Below are 20341 nucleotides of genomic sequence, written 5' to 3' on the forward strand. Positions count from 1 at the left end.
GACAGTAGATGAAATGAATATTGAGTACTCTAATGGTGAGGAAAAGCTAAAAAGGGACAACAAATTTGAAGGAAACATTTTGTTTTATTTTGGGAATAAGGAAATCTAAGCATGTTTGCAAGCTAAAGGCTAAGACTATGTAGATAATAAGACATTAAAGTCTCAAGAGAAAATAATGATTTAGAGATGCAGTTCTCAATCTTTTTGGTCTCAGAACCTCTTTATACTCTTAAAAATTATTGAAGACTCTCCAAAGAGCTTCTGTTTATGTGGGTTTTATCTACTGATATTTACCACAGTCGACATTAAAACATCTTAATATTATTATGAAAAAAAAATTTTAACTTAATGATCTGAAATCCCAGGAATTTATGGATGCTACACTTGAGTACTGGTGTTGAAGGGGAAAGGAATGAGACTGTCGTCACAATTAAAGGCATTAGATTCGGCAAAAGGGATGAAAACTTTTTCTTCAAATAAAAAAAATTAGAATGACAAAGGGGCACAGAGAGAGACAAAGAGACAGAGAGAAAGGGGGGAGGAGGGGACATGGAGGGAGGGAGACAGAAATTTTGAGTAAGTAGAAATGGAAATTAAAGAAGACCACATAATATTCAGATAATCTCAATAAAGTAGGTGGTAAGGTTATCAGAAAGTGAAAGAAGGAAAAAGGACTAGAAAAACACCACTATGGGAAATGCAATAGTGAGTCAACAAAAGATTGATTAAAAGACTGCTGAATAGTACTAAGGGCCCAGCTGGGGGTTACACATGACTTTAAAATGGATGACATCAGTATGGCTTGGTCTCTTTCTCTAGTGATGCTCAGCAGTTCTCAAGGAGAAGCAGAAATAACATACAGATGGCAGTCAAGATGGAAATAGTAGATCAAGAAACCAAGGATTTCCAGAGTGATAGTTTAGTGTTGGCTGAGATAACTAGATAAAGGTAGGAAGAGAAGCAGCTGTGGCCCAAACAGTAACAACTGATAAATGATTTAGGGAAATTCAAGGAGTCAAGATCCTAATGGAATGAAGAATTCATCTAGTAAATCTGAAAGGAACTGAAAAGGTTGAAAGAGAAAGGAAATTATCTTCAAAAAAAGCAAATGATGAATTAATGAAAGGAAATATAAAGTTACTATAGTACTATTAAGCTTCATTTTGCCCCTGAACCTATCTTTTAAAAATAAAGTCTATTACAGACTTATCAATGTTATTTTTCTAAATGTCACAAACAAGGCTTTAACCCGAAGATCTCTAATTCTTTAGAAAAACTGAACCAAATACATGCTTCCAGAGACACCAAATGGATATAGTGAATATGACAACAGGTTTTTGTTTCTTCAGCTAAAATATGTGATTTCATTCCTTTCAACATCTAATTAAAAATATAAAATGAACATTTGTCAAGAAAAAAGACAAAAAAAAAAAAACTAAAAACAAAATTCTCTCAGCATCATCACCAAATTCACCCATTAAGTACCTATCAGTGTCATATTAAATGCCATTTACAAATAAACATAAAATCATCAAATATGAGGGACATAAGGATAATCTTTAAAATGGGTAATTAGTTCCTGAATAAATAAGAGTTGCATATTTACAACTTAAATTACATTTTATAAATCATTATTTTAGAGAAGTAATGTTGCTTAGTGGACAGAGAGCTCTCTTGGAAATCAGGTACTAATGTGAATTGGTTTTGAATCCAATTTTTGAAATATGCTGAATGTATTTGAAATATGCTGGGTAAACCACTTAACCTTTAATTGCCTCAAATACCTCTTCAAAACTAAGAATTGAAGAAAAGATGCCAACCTGCACTGGACGCAGAGTAAGTTTCCTAATTCAGAATTTCCATATAACAGTGGAATAGGTCTAGTTCTATCCTTTCCAACATTATTAGTAAGAGCAGGAATTCTGTGCAGATAGAGAAAATTCAGATATAAAGAGGTGAAATGAAATAGTTGTAAATATTTGACTTTCATTTAATAAAAAGAAAATTTAGTAGAAAAGATAAGATTTACTAAGGTTCTTAGAAAATGGAAGGGAACCAAACTGAGAATGGAAAATGATTCTGATGCAATTACTCTGTGCCCAAACAAAGGCATGAGGTGGGAGAAGACCAAACCACATTCAATAGGTTTTTACTCTCAAGAAGACAAGAGATTGTACTCAAGGTCCAGCTCAAACAGAACTTTCTTGAAAAGAATTCTGGATTGTATCAGGCAAAAGTAACTTTTCCTTGAAAGTAAAAAAATACTTATCACAGATATGGTGTCTACATTATCCTAAAATGCAGCTATTTGTGATTGTGTGGTGGCTTTTCTACTAGACTGTATACTCTTCGAAGATAAGACTGTTCTTTATCTGTCATTGCCGAACCACCGAGAGCGTTACACCTAACTGTGTAACACACAACAATATATATTTGTTGAATGACTGATTTGGTAAACATTGGTTTTTATAATTTTTTCTTAGATAAAGAAAATCAAAATATAGGCTCACAGGATTTTATCTGTAACTATATGAATTATAATATCAATACCATACATTAACATCAATAAGGGGCAACAAAGACCAGATTAAGAGTTAGGGAAATTGAGTTCAAGTCCTAGCAAATCATTCACTTATTATGAACAAGATTTAATGAGACATTCTCTAAGATTCTTTACTTCTTAAAGACTTCCTTGCCTTCTCTATGTCCACAGTTTGCCTCACATTGGTTTCAGTTATACTACTTTCGGTCACATACTGTTTTCAGTCTAAGTCTCTGTCTCTCTCTCTCTCTCTGTGTCTCTTTCTGTCTGTCTGACTGTCTGTCTCTCTCACATACACACACACATATATACACACTTCAGTTGTGTACACAGTTTTCAGCCACACACAATTTTCAATCATACACTGTTTTCAGTTTCACACACTGTTTTCAATCATGGTTCTTCTTGAGGAGAGAGAAATCTGGTGTTGATCTTTAAATCCCCAATATCTAGCAGAGTGACTACCTAAATGAACTGCTGACATGGTAAAATACATATTGTAGTATTCAGGTAGGGAACGTGACCAGTATAACACACCAAAGACTAAACAGAATTGTAACCTCCTGATACAATTTATCCAGAGGCAACTCTCCCTATTCCTTAATGCAGTGTTGAAAAGTAAATGTTATGGGCCAGAACTCTGAACTTGAAACAAGGAACTCAGTGGAATTGAGACAATGTAACCATCTAGTTTAGCAGGGATCAGTATGATAGATTTAATCTTACAACAAATAATGGTTTCCTAGTGATATAATGATTGCTTTGTACTCAGTGTGGAGCTTATAAGCTAGAAGCCTCAGCTAGAGAGATTCAAAGACAAATACACTAGAAGCTCTCGGAGGCTGAGACAGATTCATTCCATCGTCCACCTTTGTGGTGGATGGAGGCTGAAGCACAAACCTTTGGAGTCAAGAGATTCAGAGGACAGAGATGGAGGCAGGAGCTCAAGCTCTCGGAACTAAGGAGAGAAATAGGCCTCTAAGAAAGCCAACCAGGCCCCAGGAAAGGAGACAAGACTTTGAAGGAGACAATAAAGAATTTGAATTTTAACACCTGGCTGCAGTTGTGGTAATTATTGAACTGAAATGAAGGCTGCTCCCAGAGACCCCAAGGAAACCGAAACAAAAGCGAGCATTACAAATAAAACTAGTGTAAGAAAAAGAAGCCCAGATTTAGAATCAGAAGCCCTAAATATGAGTTTTAGCTCTGTCACTTATTATTCTCATTCAAAAGAGAATTAATAATATTTGTACTTTCTTAAGAATATTATGAGCAAAGCACTCTAACTATAAAAGATTAAAATCATTAGAAGTATTTAATTCAGTAAGGAAAAGACTGAGAAGGTACATGATCCCTGTCTTTAAGTCTGAGAGGCATCACAGAGAAGGAGGATTAGATTCATTCCAATTGGTCACTGAATATTTCCTTTTTATGGTCATTTTCAATGAGATTCCTATTCAGGTACAAGTTGGAATAGATAATCCTTGAGACTGATCCTTTCCAAGTGGAAAGTTCTAGGGTTGAACAAAAGACACCCTTTTTTTCCCTATCAAGCCTGCATAGGCTCTCTTCTCTCCTAGATTGCAATTTTGCACTGGCAAAGTGCAACGGCTACTAATTGCCTACTATGCTACAGAAAGCATGCAATAGCAATAAAAGAAGTAACTTAGCAAATGTTCACACTCTTTCAGGATGAGATGAGCACAAAAGAAGAAAGTCAGAGAGAGTCTTAAGAGAAAATTGCTAACTGAACTCAGATAAAACTCGGATATCAAAGGATCACAGAATCCTAGATTTAGCACTGGAAGAGAGTTGAGGAGTATTTGGGGATAAAGAAACTGAAATAGTATACTATTGGTATGTTATGTAACATTCTGCACGTACCTAGTTCAGAATCAATATACCAGCTATATATACTGAAAATAACTGACAAATGTGGCACCATCTCAAAAGGGTACAAGAGCAAAGTACCCAGACTCAATTATCTTCAACTAAGTACCAAAGTGGAATACCAGGACACAAATTATCTACACAAAAAATAAATGATAAATGCATGATCACTGTTCGTTCTTCCTCTGCAGGTTAGCTCTCCTTTTCTGTTCCTTTTTGGGAGGCTGGGTTCTCTCATACAGATGCACATACAACATGTGGTAGCCTTGTTTTGTTTACTAAGCATAGATGAATCTGTCTACACTAAAAATTAAGAAACATGGGAAATATTCTATGTAAAACAAAATATATAAAACAATATTATATTAAATACATTATCTAATTAGAATTTAAGAACATTTACCTCTGCTCCCAAACTGAGAGATATGATCTCATTCTCAAAAGCGGAATGGGTGTCAATGTGAGGAGGAATTCCTGAAACAGGATTAGTAGGCCGTTTTTCTTTTCTTTCTTTTTAAAAGTTTAAACACACACACACACACACAAAATATGTGGTACATATGTGAACACATAACACATACATTCTAGATAAGAGTTTATATGCCTGGCATGTAGGTGTTTAATAAACATTTGTTGATTGATTAATTGGTCATATTTAGTATAATAAAAAAATTCAAGCAATAGCCAGAAAAGTATTATAATTTGAACTAAAAAGCAAAGGTAAAGTAAATTTGATTTCACAACTTAATTCTAAACAGAGTGAGTTGCCTATGTTCTCCTGGGCCTAAGTTCAGTTCATCAGATTTTCTTCTCACTGAATGATCCTACTGGAGCCCAAGTTAAAACTGAAGGAGAGAAAGGTATAGGAGTGGCCAGAACTCAGAAAGATTTCTACTGCTGAAACATCAATGAATTTTAACACAAAAGCCATTCTCTGGAAGCATTGAATTTTAACCAGGTTTGAATATAACCTACATCACAGATAGAAATCAAATCTAAGGAGAACTTTGATTAAAGACATGGCTTTCTCTTTTATTTATTCACTCTCTATGAATCAATTAATTAACTGCCCAAGCATTTGTTTTCTCTAAAAGAGAACTTTGCCCATAGAAAGGGTAATTTAAAAAATATATATATTTCAGACAATCCTTCCCTTTAAGCTTATATATAACAAACTCCAAATATCAGATAAGAATGTTGCCAGATTAACTGAGCTCACTGAAGGCAATAGTGTCAAATTCAAGTGCAAAAAGCATATTGATTTAGAAAACTACAAATTAACATTATATTGTATTCCATTTTTACTTATGTTGTTAAACATTTTCTGATCACATTTTAATCCAGTTTAAATCATATTCCCAGAGTTTCAGCCTCTCCCAAAAGTTTAGGGATCTGAGTTGGGGGATTTTCTGTGAGTCTCTGAATATCTGACATTTACAAAGGTTCTGGTGTGGGAAGAAGAGCAAAACCATCCGATCAATACTGCCAATCCTCCTCACTATTGTTCATCATTATATCCATGTCTTCCACTGTTGTTCATTTTCCTTTTGAGTTCATCTTTTTCAATTAATTATTCATTTCTTCCTTTTCTCACACTTCAAGCAGTTTTTTTAAAAATCTTCTTTAATGGAAACAGGAGAGGAAAAGAGTTCTAGACAACTATTTTAAATATAATTGCCAATATTTTAAGTAAATATTATACAGATTCTACACTATATCTATTGAATAAAATCAAGCAGAAGTATTTAGTAAAGGTGAAACTAATAATTTATGAGGCAAATATGATAAAAACAAATAACATTAAGAACATTATATTCTTTAGAACTATAACTACATAGTTATAGAACTATAAACTATAATTATAACTACTTTTAAAAAACAAAATCTGGCCTTGGAATTTTCAGAAGAAGTACTCACCCTGTCCAGGTTCATACTGATTTACTGTCAATTGATCAGGGAAATATTTAATGTGTCCTTCTTTCAAACATTTCTCTAAAATAGTATTACAAATATCAGGAAGACCTGCAATTAAAATTACAAATATAAAATATTAGACTAGAAAAGCATTTACTAAATATTTCTGACCCAAAGATATAAATCAAAGCCAGTGTGAAAGACAAAGTAAAATATATTTTACTCTATTAGCTAGATCCATAACTAAATGAAAACAAAGAAATTCAAACCACAAATACCTCAAATAAATACCATTTTTTTTAAATTTTATAGGTTGTTGCAAAAGATAAAGTAAAATTCAGGGAACCAATTTTATTAATAATTTTTGCATTTTATAAAAGAACAAGTCCCCCACAGTGATACAATAGCAGCTCTAATCAAAACAAAACTGGGGAAAAAAAGAAATATATTTTTGAGGGTCTAGATCTATATTCATTGCTGTTGAGTCACCCTCCACCAATACAGATTATAATTTATAATCTTAGAGAATTATCTGGGGATTAAGAGGTTGCTCAGAATCAAATGGCCAGTATATATAAAAAGCAGGACTTAAGACTGGGTCTTCCTGACTCCAAGACCATCTCTATATTTATAATTTCAAAGGGACTCTAATATAGTTATATTTTATTTATTATTTATATGTTGTTTTATGAAATAAAACCCTAAAAAAATTTAAACATACAACAAAAAGTTCTAATGAAAAGTACTTCTTTTGTACTAAATAAATTCTAATCTTCCTTAGGGGTTGGGGAAGAACAGAAAACAGAGGACTTTTATTCATAAAATTTGTCTTTTTGTTTTTTCTTTTTCTTTTCAATTTTGAAGAATTTCACATTCTGTTGAAGAAACTATCTAAAGCGCATGGAATCACAATTTGAGAGTGGAAGACAGTCCAAAGCGCTCATTGGAAAACGGAAACTATAAAGTCCAGAGTAAAGTTAAGTTGCCCAATGGGCACCAGAAATCTACTGGGACCAGAAATCAGCTGCCCTGAGTCCTAAAGGTTCAGTATTCTTTCTGATAAATTATGCTGCCTCCTTCTCTCTTGGATCTCACTTAAATAATATGCACAACTTATAACAAAACAGGAGCAGAAGCTCAGAAGGTACCTTAAAGATCATGTAGTTCAATTCTCTGATTTTATAGGTGAGAAAATTGAGGCGGAGAGAGATCAAGTGACTTTATTTTCCCTTCACACTGTGCCCCTCTGAACTTCTCTATCACGCCCCAGACAGAGCCTCCTCCTTTCTTCTAATCCAATCCAATCACCATTTATCAAGTGCCTACTGTGTTAGGAGGCATAGTACTAGGTGCTGAGGATATAGTTAGAGGCAAAAGGAGGATTGGTCCAGCTCACACAACTGGTGTTTGGGGCATGACTCCAGGCCGAGCTGGTTATCTTGGGCACCACTGAGCCGTCTTATGCTCCCTTCACCTTCCCTTACCCCTTACTTAATACACAACTTTTTTCAGCTTCAACATGTCAAATGTGTTATCTTCCCCATGAGAACACAAGCTCCTGAGGGGGAAAGGTTGGCTAACTTTTTGCTTCTATTTTTATTGTCAGGGCTAACACAGTCTGACACACAGTAAGTACTTAATAAATACTTGTTGACCAAATTGTTTATTGATTTGCCCGTGGTGGAACCAACTTAACTTCACTGTGGCCATGAGTAGCTAATTTTCAGTTATTTTCAAATGTCATTAATAACAAAGTAACCAGCTTTCCCTTAACTAGGATGCAGCTAATACACAGGATATCTGATTTTCTACAAAGTATATTACAATTGAAATGTAGCACCAATATCTATTAACAAATATCTTACCTCCTGGTAAGGGCTTATCCTTATCTACATTGTTATTATCATAGCGAAATTCATACCCATAATGCTTTACTTTTCTATGTTTTAAAGATTTCTGAGCTGTAAAAAAGAGAAAAAGAAAAGAAATGATTTCTTTGAGGAAAAAATATTTAGCCTTCTTCATATACTTCAAAATCACCACTGTGCAAAATGTAGAGGATTCTGCAGCATTTACAAACAGCTCCCTCTGCTGATGAATTCAACAAAATTAACCAAATATCCTGCTTTTGTATCTAGTGCTTCTTCGAGTCTAAAATCATAATAATTAAGATTTCACATGATAGCTGGTTTAAATACTATCCTGCCATTCACATTGCAGGAATTGGGGAATTTTAAATCTGAGCATTTAATTTAGAACATTATAGATTTAAAGAAAATATATTAGGTTTTTAAAACTGAAAGTAAGAATTTTAAATATCTGAGGTTCTAATTATAAAAATGATAAGAACAGAATTCCTGGTTCTTATATAAGAAATCTTCACCATAGTGGCAAAGTATTATTAGTAAAATTTGTTTAGCTCTGAAAAAATATTAATACCAAAAATAACTCAAAACTGAGTTTTGAAAGAACAGGAGCCCTTAGAGAAGTCTGCCATCAGATTTATATAATCAAGGACAGTGATTTAGAAAGAATGGGAAATACCAAAAGACAGAACACTACATTGGTATCCACAAGATACCAAAGGAATGCTTCCCAGACAATTTATGGAAAGGCCCAGGAAATCACAGTATAACATGAGAAGCCATGATAAGGTGGTGAGCTATACTGAAGAACCCATACCACTGAAAACATATACTAAAAATCAAAAAGTGTATCAGATAGCCACTTGAAGATATTTGCAAAGACTTGTTTTCCATAACTTTCACTTACCATTTTGACCAAGAGAATTATCAGTCCAATCAATACTTTCCAGTAACATTTTCTCATCTTCAGGAGAAACAATTTCTTCCACAATCATGAGGCCTGGAGGTAATACTGGAGGCCTGAGACCTTGCCAATGCACTAGAGAAATAAGATTGAAATAATTCCACACAAAAAAGTAATTCCATCTATATATATATACCAAGTAATAAATTCCCTATGTTTCACTTATAGAATATAAAAATTAACCCAAAGTTATATCTTACATATAAAAATGCAAAAGCAAAAATAAAGAAGAAATAGAATGAGTTTTTCTTACTGTCAAAATCAATACCAAAGCAAATAGTTTTTATTTAGGTATTCTGTTCAATATTGATTAACTTTTTTTCCCAAATCTCACCTAAGAAATAATGTTTATGAAATTTTTGAAATGCCTAATAATATGCCACTCTAACAGATATATCAAGTGCTCTCTAATCATTTTATACTGGAGTTTTAATGTACACTTACTTCTTCTAAAACACCAGACACTAAGTTATAGTCAACTACAAAAGATGAAAACTAATATACTTTTCTCTAAGAAAATGACAATATCAGAAGAGAAGTTTTCTATATTATCCTTCAAATATAACTGCAATTCTGAAGGGATAACTGATTAGAATATAGGCGTAGTAAACAGGTACAGGGAAACCCATGCTTAAAAGTATTTTTTGTTGTTCAGTTGTTTTTCAGCTGTGTCCAACTCTTTGTGATCCCATTTGGGGTTTTCTTTGACCTTTCCTGAGTCTTTCTGACTTCAGGCCTGGCACTCTCTCTAATGCACTATCTAGCTGTCCCTTAAAAGTATTAGGAAACCAAAAAAATGTCTGCTAGAAAGCATGTGGTATATCTAAATACATGCATTCACAAGATGGTACAGTGCAAAGATTCTAGTGCAGCTGTTGCTTACAGCAATGAGAAGGCATAGTGGAAAGAGTGTAAAACTTGGTGTTAGGAAGGCTTGAATTCAGTTCCTGCCTCAGACTCTTACTAGTTGTGTAACTCTGGGAAAGTCATTAAACTTCTCTGCACCTCAGTTATCTGTAAAAATGAGGATAATAGTATATACTTTACAAGATTTTTTATGAAGATCAAATGAGATGAAATACCTGAAATAAATGGCAGCTAATATCATTATTATCATCTTCTTCTTCATCATTATACAAGTTTGGGCAAGTCACTTAACTCCTTTAAGTCTGTTTCCTCATCTTAAGAGCCGGGCACATGCTAGCACTGTGTACCTCATCAGGTCATTATGAGTATAGAAATGAGATGTTTTCCTAGGACCCACAGTTGCTAGGACTCTTTATGCTCCTTCCCCTCCTCAAGTTGACTTTTATTTACATTTTTGTGTAAATGTTCTATCTTTCAAGTAGAATTACAAACATTTTTAGGGGCAGTACATTCCTTGCTTTGTCTTTATATCCCTAGGGTATAGAACAGTCTTACATAGAGTACATGCTTAATAAATGCTTGCTGTTGTGCTGAAATAAACATATGGAAAGATACTTTGGGAAGATAAAATGCTATAGAAATGTAGACTACATAAGTTTTAAGCTTTAATAGGATTTCATTGCACTTTATCAACACAAATTCACTAATTTAAATGCTATAATATGTTATACAAAGGACATATAGATAAAGCTTTGGAAATGGCTTCAGTTTAAAGATAAAATTGTGCTTAGTATTCTTTGAACAAACTATAAATCAATTATATGCTTAATTTCTCTCTGAAATAATAGAAAAAGTTAAAACACTTTTCTGAATTTGTACTTCAGTGGGTATTCACTACTGACAAGTACCAAAATAATTCTTATTTTATCCTGTTCTCATTCACAGTCACAAGTTTATAAATGTGAGTGCAGAAGTTCTAGAAATTTGACAGATTCTATTACTGCATTTCAGGGGAAAAAAACCTTCTAAATTCACTTATTCCAGGGTACTTTTTAATAAGTGTACTTAATCAAGAAGAAAAAAAAGTGAAAGGAAATGACGTAACAATATTTTTCTTTCTAATGAAAACTTGTTTCCTAACTTTAATTTTTAAAAATTGGTTAGAGGCATATAAAAACTCAGGCATAATCTAATCAAGGATATAGAGGAAAGATCTAAGTTTAGGCCACAGATTTAAAACTGGATAAATTTTGCAATTAGACAGAGATAAAACACAATATATTTTTTAAAACACAAAAATAGTCTTTAAAAATTATCATTTAAAGTTTCTTTTTGAAACATATTTTGAAGCAATGTAAATTTGACTTATTAAATTCTTCCCTGGAGGACAAGTAAATATAGAATTCCTTCCATTTCCCAATTTTAAGCAGATGATCATGGAAAATGATCCTCAACAATGAACTTGAATTTCAACATGACTTCTGTACAAAAAAAGGTACAATACAGCCCATGACAAGTCAATATATACAAACTGGACATAAGTGTGCTTTCCATAGACTCAAACACTAATTGTTGTTCAGTCATTTCAGTTGTGTCTGATTCTTCATGACCCTATTTTGGGCTTTTTTTTTTTTTTTTTTTTTTGGGCAAGATACTGGAGTGGTCTGTCACTTCCTTCTCCAGTTCATTTTATTATGTGAGGGAAGAGAGGCAAATAAGGAGACATGACTTGCCTAAGGTCACCCAGCTAGTAATTGTGTGAAGCCAGATACGAATTCAAGAAGAAAACTTTAGGCCTGATACACTATCCACTGGGCCACCTAGCTCACTAAAGGCCAACTAGGCCTGTTATTTAACTAATCTTCTTAAAAGCTCTAAAGTCCCAATTTTTAAAAAGGAATATGAAAACAAAGCAAAATCAAGAACTGTTTTAAGAGGACAAACAAATAAAATACCTTTTTCCACAAAGTTTAAGTACAGAGTGATATTTTGTCCCAAGTCATCCACCATTTCCTTTCCATTGAGGGTTGCATAGGCTCTTTTGGATTCTTCTTTGGTCCTGTATCTTACAAAGGAGTAGGGTTTGTTAGGTGGCATTAAGAGAGCTTCCACCGATCCACATCTCTCTAAAACCCTAAGAAGCTGGGTTCTAGATACACCATTACCCAAACCTCCATTAGCAATGACCAAGCTCTAATTAAAACAAAACAAAACAAAAAATGAAAGAAGTGGCATTAGCAATCAAAACATTTGTTTCTCCTAAAAGAGTATGTTACTAATACAACAATGCTATGAAGAAAAAATGAGCATCATTTTATAATTAATTCAATGATTAGCTGGTTTAATAATCTTATACAAAAAGCCCAAAATACAATTTGATACATTGTGTCTATATGTCAACTTATTATATATGTTGGTTTTGCAAAAATAAAGCATACACATCAGGCCAAAGTTAAAATATAGATCTTGCTTATTAAATAATATATAAAAATTTAATGTAATCACATGAGCATTCTAATACAATTATTTTACTTTATTTTCAAGAATAGAGCTTTTTAAAACTGTACAGCATTACTTATAGGTTCTGTTTACAATATGAAATTTATATATAAAAAATGTAAAAAACCTAAAATAAAATAAACATGTAAAAATTTATTCAACATCAGGCTAGGTAAAGTAGTCAATGTATTACCACACAAAATCCCTTTCAAAGTTTTCTGTAAGTGATATACATCATCCAGTTGGCACAGAACTTTTAGCAAATATGATTTTTTTTTTTTTTTTGCTACTTTGTACTAAACTTTATTCAGGGAAATATTTTTTCTCTTCTTTATATTTTTCTTATGATGCACATCCTTTTGGTGTCACAGCCAAAATCCTAGAAGAAAGAAAAATCTGCTTTCTGGTCTAGATCACACATAATCTTTACTTTGTCATTTACTACTTCAGAAAATATTGAAAAAACAGCAGAAATAACCCTCTCATCAAGGATAAGATTAGTTGTGATTCACCAGACTTACACAAACAAACAAACAAACAAACAAAAGTAGGGAAATATAGGTCTTGGCCACATAAGTTTTGAAGAATAAAACTTGATGATAACAAAAGTAAATTAGATAATCTCTGGCTGACCACTGCATGCTCTCTACCCCCTAACTCTCTCTCACAGAGGAATCTTGCTATAATAATAATAAACATGTTAGAATTCAATTTCTTATTTCTAATATGGGTCCTTTCTGGACTTCATTAATAAAGGAAGTTTAGTCTATGACCTGCCAAAAGGACCTTATAAGACTGCACTATAGGACAAACAACAGTATGAATTTCAGACTAGCTTTAAGAGCAAACTGTGTGTGTGTGTGTGTGTGTGTGTGTGTGTGTGTATGTGTGTGTATGAGACAGAGACAGAGAGAGACAGAGACAGAGACAAAGACAGAGACACATAAACAGACAGAGAAAGTCAAAAAAAGGAGATGGAGACAAGAGATTGATAGATAGGCAGATGAGCATGAAGACAAATACACTCTCAAAGTTCGAACAGCTAATGATTACCAGGGTCCCAAACTGTTCCCTTTGGGAGAAAAAAAAAGACAGAAACAAAGTAAGCAAGAAAAGAAAGAACAAGGCTGGAATGAAGAGAGCTGCTTTTTTCTCTTCTCTTCCTCCTTTTTCGTCACTTTATTTTTTTAGGTGTTAGCTGGAGATTTCATACTAATGCTTCAAGTAATATTATTGTCCTACATTTTACTTTGATAAACTTAACTTTAACCTTGAGATGTAGCCAAAGGATAGCAATCTCATCAACATTAGCCATTCTTTCATCTTTAATTATGAAATTAACATCTAAATGTATTTTTCAGATACAATTTCAAAATATTTATTATTTTTCTGAAAATACAATGTTTTTTTTTAAATTCAGAAAACCTGGTTTAAAACTGGAGAACATGAAGAATGTTTGTGGCAGCCCTCTTTGTAGTGGCCAGAAACTGGAAACTGAATGGATGCCCATCAATTGGAGAATGGCTGAATAAACTGTGGTATATGAATATTATGGAATATTATTGTTCTATAAGAAATGACCAACAGGATGATTTCAGAAAGGCCTGGAGAGACTTACATGAACTGATGCTGAGTGAAATGAGCAGGATCAGGAGATCATTATATACTTCAACAACAATACTATATGATGATCAATTCTGATGGAAGTGGCCCTCTTCAATAATCTGATGAACCAAATCAGTTCCAATAGAGCAGATATGAATTGAACCAGCTACACCCAGCAAAAGAACTTTGGGAGATGACTATGAACCACTACATAGAATTCCCAATCCTTCTATTTTTATCCGCCTGCATTTTCGATTTCCTTCACAGGTTAATTGTACACTATTTCAAAATCTGATTCTTTTTGTACAGCAAAATAACTGTATGGACATGTATACATATATTGTATTTAACGTATACTTTAACATATTTAACATGTACTGGTCAACCTGCCATCTGGGAGAGGGGGTGGAGGGAAGGAGGGGAAAAGTTGGAAGAAAAGGTTTTGCAATTGACAATGCTGAAAAATTACCCATGCATATATCTTGTAAATAAAAAGCTATTAAAAAAAAAAACTGGAGATCATGAATGATTTTTCTCCTAACTACAAAATACTTATGGAGTGCTTAACATGTTCATAGTATTTCTCTTATTTCTAGAACAGACATTCTCAAAAGACGTTTTGCAAACCACTAATTTCCATTAAGGGTCTTCTCTAAATCATCTAGAGATTAGTCCAGAAGTTAGAGCAATGATTTAAAAGTTAAAAGATCTATGAGATCTATAATCAAAACTTAGCTCTGCCACTTACTATATGGATGATCATGAGCGAACCAATTAGCCATTTTAGGACTAATTTTCATTATCTGTAAAATAATGTGGAATTGGAACAAATGACTTTTCTAATTTCTTCTAATTAATGATTCTATGAGCCAAATCATATAATAATGAATTTAACATTTTTCACAACATATGCATCTTTGTTACAATGTACTAAAATGAAGTTTGCTTGATTTTTTAATATCCAAAACATTCATTTTTTTAAGACAGATAAAAGATAAATAAGTTTTATTTTGCTTTGTTTTCCCTTTATAAGTGAAAAACATGAGGAAGATCAGTTCTATAAATTCTTGTTTTGTCATGATCCTTAAGCCAAAAAGTTGAAGAGAAATCTATTAAATGCTAAGAACTTGTTAAAAAAAAAAAAAAAAAGATGCAATCATCCAGGAAAGACCAGAGGAATTGGAGTATAGTGTGCTTATTACAGAAGAGTCTCAAACATAAAATAAGAGGTTCATTGTAACCTCATTCTTCAGGTGTCACCTGTGGTTAGCTGATAAAGCCAAAACGAATCTCAAATATAATTTAAGAATCTCTTAATCTCTTCCTTCCCATCTTTTTTTTTTTTTTAACTATTATATTGAATGTTTCTTGTATAGAAAAAATAAAAAGTATGGCCCTGCAGCAATCAGAAGATCCTGCACCAGGTAGGACAGGAGGAACAAATAGTGCCATTGGTGGAAGCTGAGGGCAAATGGCTAAATGTCTTTGAACTTCTTTGAATATCACTTCATTTAATATAATTGCCTCAAATATACTTAGGCACTAATTCTTTATTTAAAAGTCACTTAATTTTTCATTACATTTCTATCATCTTAATCAGAAATTTACTTTAAATTCCTCCATCATCAATATTCAGTTTCTATGCTAGAGCTCTTTGCCAAAAGTAATAGTGTCTCTCAACAAAGAATGTCAACCACATTTTCTACTCATATTTTTATTGTTTTAATTTTTTTTCATATTGTTTCAAATTCATCAGGGAATCTCCACACCATGACTCACAATGGACTAAAACTGAAGTAATTAAAAATAATAATAATACATTATATTTGTAATTCTTCTGAGGCAACATAGAAAAATAGAAATATTTTTAGCACTGGAGTCAGGAGATCACAGTATTTTTAGCACTGGAGTCAGAAAATCACAGTTCAACACCCAATTCAGTCATTTATCAGTTACCCCCTCACAAAGCTTCCATTTCACAATGCATAAAATGAGGCTAATAACAACTATATCACTCAAAAAAATGTTTTTAAATAACTACATCATCTACCTCACCCAGTTGTTGGAAGATATTCTGCAAATATTAAGCACTATATCCCATGAATTATCAATTATCCGCTGTTTCACTTGATCTTCACAATATTCATGTGAAATAGATAGGATAGACAGATATATTTCCATTTTATAGATGAGAAAAATGAGGTTCAGAAACATCAGTTGGTTTACCCCCTCATAACTTAAAGTAACAGAGTGGGAACTAAAATTCAAGCTTTCTCTAGGCCCCTAAGTGATATCATCTCCTAAAACATAAGCTTCCTTCAGCTACCCAACAAAAGCAACGGGAATTGACATGGCAGGATTAAATATAATTACATAATTATATATGATCATGATATGATCCCAAAGCAGAATGTTAAATAATCTAAAGTGTCAGTGAGGTAAGACATTTTCTCAAACCTACTTCATTAAAGAGGCTATTAATATGCATTAATATTTGAAAGTAGAATGACAATTGCATTTACAATTAAGTGACATTAACAGATTTGAGTCACCTCAGTGGCATGGGATACACTTTCGATGCCTTCGTGTCTCAGCAATGTGTGTCTGGCTTTGGTTTGTTTCCTCAAGAATTTCTTCTCAGTTTTACTAAGTTTTGGATGATTGGGGTTATTGTTGTCCATACTAGCACTGCAGAAAAAATAGAAGAATATTTATCTTCAAAGCACTGGTTTTTTTTTTTTCTTCTTTAACATTATTTTATTTTTCCAATTACACATAGACAGTTTACAACATTCTTTTTTTAAATAAAATTTTGAGTTCCAAATTTTCTCCCTCCCTTCATTTCCTTCTCCCTCCCTAAAGCAGTAAGCAGTTTGATGTAGGTTTAACATATATGCAATCTGAAAAACATTTCCATATTATTCATATTATAAAAGAAGAAACAGTATATAAAAAAGTATAGTTTGCAAAAGGAAAAAAAAAAACTACCAAAAAAACAAAGAAAGTCAAAACAGCACAGATCAATCTACATTTAGACTCTATCAGTTCTTTCTCTAGAAGTGGAAAACATTTTCCATCAAATCTTTTCAAAGCAGTTTTTAAAAATGCTATTCTTGCATGATACCTTGCATCTTCCATCTATGAACCCTAACCCTAACCCTGCGCTCCTCAGATTCCTTAGAATTCAGACTGATACTCTCAATCACACAATATTGACAAGAAGACATATGTGTTCAAATTTGTGTGTGTGTGTGTGTATGTGTGTGTGTGGTAGCAAAGAAGGGGGAAAAGTAAATAATCCTCAATTGGGGGATGGCTGAACACATGACAATACAAGATTATACTGGAATATTCCTGTGCTGTAAAAAACTATGAGTATGATAAGCACAAAGAAACATGGAAAGATCCACATGAATTAATAATGCACAGTGAAATAAGCAGAGCCAAGAAAACAATATATATTATGACTGACAGATGCTTAAAGCCCTAGCTTCTTAAACTATGAGTCATAGCTCCATATAGGGTATTATAACTAAATGTGGGAGTCACAAAAATATGATTTATTATGAGATGTTTGATTTGTATACCTTTTTTATAACCTATTTACCTGGGATCATATAGAAATTTATCAGGTGAAAAAGGGTTGCAAGTGCAAAAAGTTTAAGAAGTCCTGACCTAGACAACATATAAAATGATTTGAGGCAGTGAGGTGGTGCAATGAATAGAATTCAAGATGTGAGATTAGGAGAGTCTGAGTTTATTTTTGGCTTTGTACTCTTACTAGATATATGACCTCAGTAACAATCAGTCTCAGTTTCCTCATCTATAAAATAGGGTAATGCTAGCACTTACTTCCCAGGGTTATTGAGAATAAAATGAGATATTTGTCAAATACTTTGTGAACCTTAAAATGCTATGTAAATGCCAGGGATAACAAAAATGTAAATAGAAAGATACACAGGCAAGTGAGCAAATACAAACTCAATGGACCCCATGCTACTGAGTTATAGTCTGAATAACAAATCATCCTTTTAGTTCTTCCTATATGAATTGAGAATCACTTTTGAGAATCACTGATCTCACTGATAGGGACATTCTTAAGCTGATGTAATCAAGACTAATAAAATGTCAAATAAAAGTATACAGAGGACCATACCATTAACAAGGATCCTCTCTTCCATGGGGACCTTGTAGGTAATAGAGCACAACTTGTATAGAAGGGTAAACACCTTTGGTGAACATATATTTCTCTGTTTCCTACCTCAGTTGACTTTAATAATCTAAGGGCCACTGAACATAGTTAATTCTTTGTGATAGCTTTTTAAAAAATTTTATTGGGTGTCTTTTGTTATTTACACCATAATTATATCCATTAACGATCTTCTCCATCCTTTAACTTTTCTATTTTCACAGGCTAAGCATTTTCAAAACATAGGGCAACCCTAATGAGAAACTCATTAAAATCAGTACTCCAACCCCTTTAAGATTTTAGGCACTGAGAAGTTAAGGATCTGCCCAGAGAGTCACATTCAAAATGTGTTAGAGGAAGGACTTGAATCCAGGTATTCCTGAATTAAAGGTCAGCGTTATCCACCTAGCCATGTTGTCTCTCAATTCTCCCTTATAACAAAGAAAAAGTTGATTAAAATCAACCAACAAAACAAATGGATCTGATAGCATATGCAATATTCTACATCACAGTTCTCCATGTCTTTCCCAAGAAGAAGGAATTGTTTCATTTATATTTGCATTTATCAAGGAATTTTGCATGTCCTTAATATATGCACAGAAAGTGAACTAAAGAGCATTGCCAATGATGAACCATACAGAAGTAGCTTCGGGCAGAAATGTCAAACTTAGATTAAAAACATATCCCTATGGCAGCATACTGACCTATCTGGTACAAGGAATAGCATCAAGAAAGCATATGATTGAAAAGAGAAAATTGGAGAGGTTATATGGAAAGAGCAAGGGAAAGCAGACAATGAGAGTTCTTAAATCATACTGATGAAATAGAAAAAAAATTAGAGGAAGTCATCTAATTGAGTAAACAGAAGAAAAAGAACAGATTCATACCAAACCAAAATCATACATGAGTTATGATATGTACCTATCCATATTAGAAATAAAATTAGAACTCCATTGTAATATTGAAGAAGTTCCGTATAAATATTCCAACTGTTTCTCTGATTGTCTTTAAAACAGACTTGATTTTCTTCCTTTCTTTAATAAATATTTATTAAGTGCCTACTTGTTTAAACGACTTGGTTAATGTAAAGTAGTATCCAAAAGTTTGCTATTATTGACTTCTATTTGTACAAGGTACACAAAAAAAGCAAACAAGGAGATAAGGCACATTATAAGAGATGTTATTCAGTCATTTCACTTGTGTCTAACTCATGACCTCATCTGGGATTTTCCTGACAAAAGACAGTGGAGTGCTTGGCCATTTCTCTGACTTGGCATACAGATGAAGAAACAGCAAACAGGGTTAAGAATGACTTACTCATGTAGCTACTAAGTGCCTGAAGCCAGATATGAACTCAAGAAGATGAGTCTTCCTGACTTCAGGAGTGACTTCAGCACCAACTTCCTCTATTAGGGATAAAGGAAGCATGTCACAAAGTGATGGTTTTCTGATGGAATCTAAAAGTTTTAAGAATCTATTCTTGAAGTCATTAAGTTAGATATTTTTCCTCTACTAGTTATTCATATCTGTGATTTTCCATTCAAAGAATTTAACATGAAATGGAAATTACTAAGAGTTTTTTAAATGTTCATTTTAGTTTTCTATTTCTTTCTCAGAGTCAATAGGATTTAAAATCTCAGTGATATCTGATTTTTTCCCTTACTGTCCACACAGAAGTAACCTCATCAGGACAGTTCCACTCCCAAAATATCACAGATCAATTTCCATTGCCATTCCAACCACTGTACACAAGGCACTCATTACCTCTTGTAAAAAGTCTCCTCCCTATTCTCTCTTCTTTCAATCTCTCCATTATATATACCATGGTCAATTTTAATCCTTCTAAGCACCACTCTGATCACTTCATGCCACTGCTCAATACTTTTTAGTTGCTTTCATCATCCAAATCCAAATCCTTAGCTTGGTACTTAAGGCCTACTGGATTTTACTTAAATCTGCTTAAAGTACAGAATCTTTACTGAGATAGATGGAATAAAAGGAATAGC

The 20341-nt window shown here is 33.1% G+C and overlaps 1 protein-coding gene across 3 annotated transcripts in view; it reads right to left on the reverse strand.

Moving 5' to 3' along the window:
• The window catches only part of ALKBH8 (alkB homolog 8, tRNA methyltransferase), a 57416-nt gene that overhangs the window by 34249 nt on the left and 2826 nt on the right, over positions 1-20341 (reverse strand). For 2 of the 3 annotated variants that reach the window (XM_003764256.4, XM_031961092.1), the window contains exons 2-7: positions 16699-16834; positions 11998-12235; positions 9119-9250; positions 8212-8307; positions 6350-6454; positions 4836-4906 (exon numbers count right to left, since the gene is read on the reverse strand). In XM_003764256.4, the coding sequence (XP_003764304.2) occupies positions 4836-4906; positions 6350-6454; positions 8212-8307; positions 9119-9250; positions 11998-12235; positions 16699-16834 (778 nt within the window). Of the gene's footprint in view, positions 1-4835; positions 4907-6349; positions 6455-8211; positions 8308-9118; positions 9251-11997; positions 12236-16698; positions 16835-20341 lie in introns of those variants that run through there. The other variant, XM_023499468.2, reaches the window with a different exon arrangement.

This window comes from Sarcophilus harrisii, chromosome 3, assembly GCF_902635505.1.
Source record: "Sarcophilus harrisii chromosome 3, mSarHar1.11, whole genome shotgun sequence".
NCBI classification, from domain to species: domain Eukaryota; kingdom Metazoa; phylum Chordata; class Mammalia; order Dasyuromorphia; family Dasyuridae; genus Sarcophilus; species Sarcophilus harrisii.